This window comes from Penaeus chinensis, chromosome 41 (assembly GCF_019202785.1).
Source record: "Penaeus chinensis breed Huanghai No. 1 chromosome 41, ASM1920278v2, whole genome shotgun sequence".
Taxonomy (NCBI): Eukaryota; Metazoa; Arthropoda; class Malacostraca; order Decapoda; family Penaeidae; genus Penaeus; species Penaeus chinensis.
Window position 1 is genome coordinate 646,824 of NC_061859.1, and position 4,550 is coordinate 651,373.

Here is a 4,550-nt window from a genome sequence, read left to right on the forward strand (position 1 = left end):
GCCCTTTCCCTCCAGACTGGAAGACTCATGACTGTATTGCTTGTGCATGGCTTGCTGGTTGTCAGTTAGCCTGATGTTCCGACTCTGGGGTTTTAAGAGAGACTCCTGATCCTCAAAGTCTTCTAACGAATCTCCTGGCGGAAGGTATAAGGCACTTGGGAACGAGGAAGAAGACAAGGCATTGGAGCAACTCGAGAAGCTATCGGAATCCGAGTGACTGGTCTGTGTGAGGCATGGCTGGCTGTCCATGGGTGGGTGGGTGGCAGCGGATGGTGGTACAACAGGAGGGGTATTAGGAAAGAAGGTGTTGGCTGAATCTAGAGCATTATACTCATTAATGGCATTGCTTAATCCTGATGCAATGGGGTACTGGGAGTTTTGTGTGGATGTGACAGGGTAGGAGGAACCTTGTACAGACGTGGAAGGGTAAGGGGAACTGTGCACTGGAGGGATTATGTGTGGGTTGGATGTATAGCTTGGAGGAGGAGGAGGTGGGGGCAAGGATGGCAAGGAAGGATAAGCTGGAGGAGACCTTACACATGACCTTGGATCTACCTGCATGTCTGCCAGGTCTTGCTCAAGGAATCTTGGGCTGTGACAACCCATAGGATAACTGGAAAGATCTGAGTCTAATGCTGACATTGCCATTTGTTGTGACAGTTCGGCATCGGGTTGATTTGGACGGGTATAGGCTGTGTTGTTCTGGAAGTGTGCCTCGTACGAAGGAGGATTGTGGGATCTCTCTACACCAGTGCAATCGACCCTTTCATTAGTATATGCTGCAGATGTTGGAATTCCCTTGGTATCTTCACACACCTGGGGGTTTGGGGTCAGGCTTGTATGGTGAGAGCTGTACATGCTAGAGCTAATAGGACTGGAAGAACTTAAATAATTTGAGGGTGTATGCTCTGAGAAGGAATATGAGGGCAGAAGAGGAGCAGATGGAATGGAGCTTCCTAGGCTGTTGGCTGCAGAATTTTGCACTGGAATTGGTGTGCTTTGAGGTGAGTTGCAATATGCTGTTGGCTGTGGAGATTCAGAATAAGAGTTAATGCGTCCAGCAGCGAACGAAGCTGGTTGTGGCGATTGGTGGCCATTAGTAATGGGAGACTGGTGGGATGCTATGCTATTTGTAAATGGCTGGGGGGACTGTGCAAAAGTATCATCATTTTCTGACCTTAAAAAGAACTTTGACTGATCATATGCCACTGAATGGGGAGGCTCACTGTAAATGTTTGACTGTGGAGTTTCACTGTACAATGCTGTGTGTGGGGGTGGGGTATAAGGAGACTGAGTATAAGTTACAGCATGTGTAGCATGACTAAATGTTTCTGGTTGTGGTGACTGAAGATATGAAGCTTGATGTGGCGACTGGATGTAATGTTCTGACTGTAAAGCCTGCTGAGAATCAGCATAGAAAGGAGATGTTAAAGCCTGTGAAAAGGGCTGTGGTGATTCCCGGAAAACAGTTGAAGACTTTGATGAATATGAATAAACACTCTGATTTGGTGTCTGGTTACAGATTGGTCCCACTGCTGAAGATGTAATGGAAGGTAGAGAGGACTCTTGCCCTGTCTGGTTGGCCTGTGACAAATCTCCATACGCTGAGTGGAAAGAGAAACAGGCTGTTGATGATGGCACCCCTTTCTGAATGGCCATAGAAGACGAATTTTCTGGAAATGGCGATGAAATGTCAGAGTAGTGAGAGGAGGAATGATTCAGAGACGTGTTCATCTGCGAGATGCTTGTAGACAAGGAATGCGAAGTATTCAGTTGTGGAACGCAAGAAGATGCAGAGTAAGAAGGAAGCTGAGGCTGACATGAGCCGGAGATTCTACTATCCTCCACTTGACTTGAAGATGATGATGCCGGATGAGGCCTGACTGGTGAGGAGTATGCTGGAGACATCTGATTGGCCAATGACTCATGCTGCATCATGCTGAATGTGACTTTTGGCTGTGAAGTGACTGGTGCAACATAAACAGGGGATGTGGGAGGGGAAAAGCAAAGATTGGCTTTCGGGGAAGAACTAGAGAACAGCTGAGAAGACACCGGCGTAGGGCAATTTTTAAGTTCGTCATTAGCGTTAGTGGAGTATAATGGTGATGCACATGAGCCCTTCATCGAAGCAGAGGAATCCATGGCATTGAACTGTGATGTGTAAGAGGCCTGGAACCCCTCCTCATGCCCCTTGGCTATCCCCTGGGGTGGATTCTGAGAGTCTAGCTCTGAGCACCAATCTTGTACTCGCGACTCTACTTCCTGGAGGACTAAGTCTATGCTTCGGTTTCTGGACGACTTGGGGTAAGGAGGCGGGGGGATGTCCACGAGATTCTGCTTAGGGAAGCGCAAGTCTGGTTGGCTGGAAACCATATATTCCGATGCAGTTGCGGGACGAGCTGTGCTGCATCCCTTTGACTTCAGATCGTCCAGCATCAAAAAACTCTTTGATGCTGCAATACTGCTTGAAGGGAAAGTCTTGGTACTTGCTTTCTTCTCAACCACTTTGCTCAGACTTTCTCTCCTGGCAGCGTGTTTATCTCCCAAGGTGGCTGCAACTTTGCCGATGCTAGCTGTGGCCTTTTCTTGCTGCTTGGTTGGCAGGACTGGTTTCTTTTTCCTTTCCTTCCTCCTCTTGCCCCCCCTCTGGCCTCCTTCCTGAGAGCTGGTCTGAGTCTGGGAGGATAAATTCATGCCCAGCGTGAGTTTTGAAGGCACAACTGCAGAGAATGTTGACGGCAGGAGCTCTGGCGTCCGTGCAGACACTAGGATGAGCGTGTGGGCATCTCCTGGAGTGACCTTGGGCAGGATAGACTTGACGTTGGGTCCTCTTGGCACCTCGCCCACACTCCCTTCCTTTCCCTGAGAAGCCCGTGTCTCCTCTCCTGGTATCGTTTTTTTTGTTGTTTTCGCCTGGAGGATCGGTCTCAGTGGTTCCTGGTGGAGAAAGTATCTTTTTTAACCCCGTGTTATGGGAAATTTTAGTAATCACTGCACTATACCGTTTCTGAAATGGGCATCGCAAGTGCTCAGCCACAAAGGAGTCTATTAGCAGACCTTGTGACCTCACCTGACTTCACTTTTCCTTGAGTTTTCATCTTCTATTTATTTTAACTTTTTTACTAATGCTAACAATATCGATACTATTATTATCATCACAGACATTAAAATTGTTGTAATGTTATTGACATAACTAATAACAGTATAAGATGCAAGAAAAGATTCCCAAAAATCAAGGAAAAGGGTAAACAGGTGAAACAGGTTGTAATAGTAACTTGCTCACTGGTGATTTAGTACTTGTGGAGACATCTAAGTGTAAAGACAATTAATAAACTAAAATCACAGTGGTCTTGGCATGTACGACCGTGCCATCCCCAGCAGCATCAGATTAAGGTATGGTTCGTTTTGTAATTTCTAATTAATTACAAATGGGTGTAAAATCATAGCAATATCCATGCTATGCTGCAATTGATACGAAGTTGAATCACATAGCTCTTAATTAATCTCAACTGCATCTTACACATCAAGCACAAATGAAACAAAGGGACACTGTAGACTAACTTCTATAACATAAAACAGAGAATAAATAGTAATAATAATAATAATAATAATAATAATAATAATAATAATAACAATAATAAAAATAATAATAATAATAATAATAATAATAATAATAATAGTAATAATAGTAATAATAGTAATAATAGTAATAATAGTAATAATAGTAATAATAATAATGGTAATAATAACAGTAATAATAGTACTACTACTACTACTCCTAACAAAAACAACAACAACAACAACAACAACAACAACAACAACAACAACAACACTACTAATACTAACAAGGATAATAACATGAAGAAGAAAAGAAAAGAGAAGAAAGAAAGGAAGGAGGGGAACGAAAGAGGAATAAGAGCAGACCAACAAGAAGCAGCAGCACTCACAGCTTTGGGCAAGACCGACTTGGGGGCCAGCAGGGGTGGGTGGTGCCTGGCCGCCGCCGGGGCCAGTCCCACCTTGCTGGGCGATTTCAGGGGCACGATTAAGGAGGCCGGCTGCTGCCCTACTGGCCCGCTGAGCATGATCGCGGAGGTGGAAGGCAACAGCACCGAGGCATTGGGCTGGGGAACATGCTGCGAGCCCGGGAGTGGCGCAAGGATGATGGTCGTGCCCGGCTGGGTGAGGACGTTTCGGACCTGCGGCATGCCCATACATGCCCCAGAGGTTTTTGGAAGAATCTGGAAGGGGGAGGAAATCAGATCAGTATCCTTTGGGGAGGAATATTTTCAATGTGTTCGTGAGCCCTTTTAGGTGTTCCTGAGTTCTTTTGCTTTAGATAAAACTGCAAAAACAAAACAAGTTGAGACTTTTATAAAATAGTCTTTTCTTACCACAATGCAAAGAGAACTTCATGCAATGTCACAGGATCAATAGTAATATACAAAAAAAATCTCATGAATTCAGTTTTTTTTTTTGTTAACCAATTAAATCAACTTTAATATGAAGCAAAGAATCCAGTTACTGCAAAAGAGAGCAAAACAGGGGGG

At 44.9% G+C, this 4,550-nt stretch overlaps 1 protein-coding gene across 1 annotated transcript in view; it reads right to left on the reverse strand.

Annotated features, from left to right (window-relative positions):
* The window catches only part of LOC125047444 (proline-rich protein 36-like), an 8,330-nt gene extending 3,909 nt beyond the window's left edge, over window positions 1-4,421 (reverse strand). The window contains exons 1-2 of the mRNA XM_047645651.1: window positions 3,948-4,421; window positions 1-2,937 (exon numbers count right to left, since the gene is read on the reverse strand). The exon at window positions 1-2,937 is cut by the window's left edge and continues 151 nt beyond it. Coding sequence (XP_047501607.1) covers window positions 1-2,937; window positions 3,948-4,214 — 3,204 coding nt within the window. The 5' untranslated portion in view covers window positions 4,215-4,421. The remainder of the gene's footprint in view (window positions 2,938-3,947) is intronic.
* Between the last annotated feature and the right edge of the window lie 129 nt (window positions 4,422-4,550).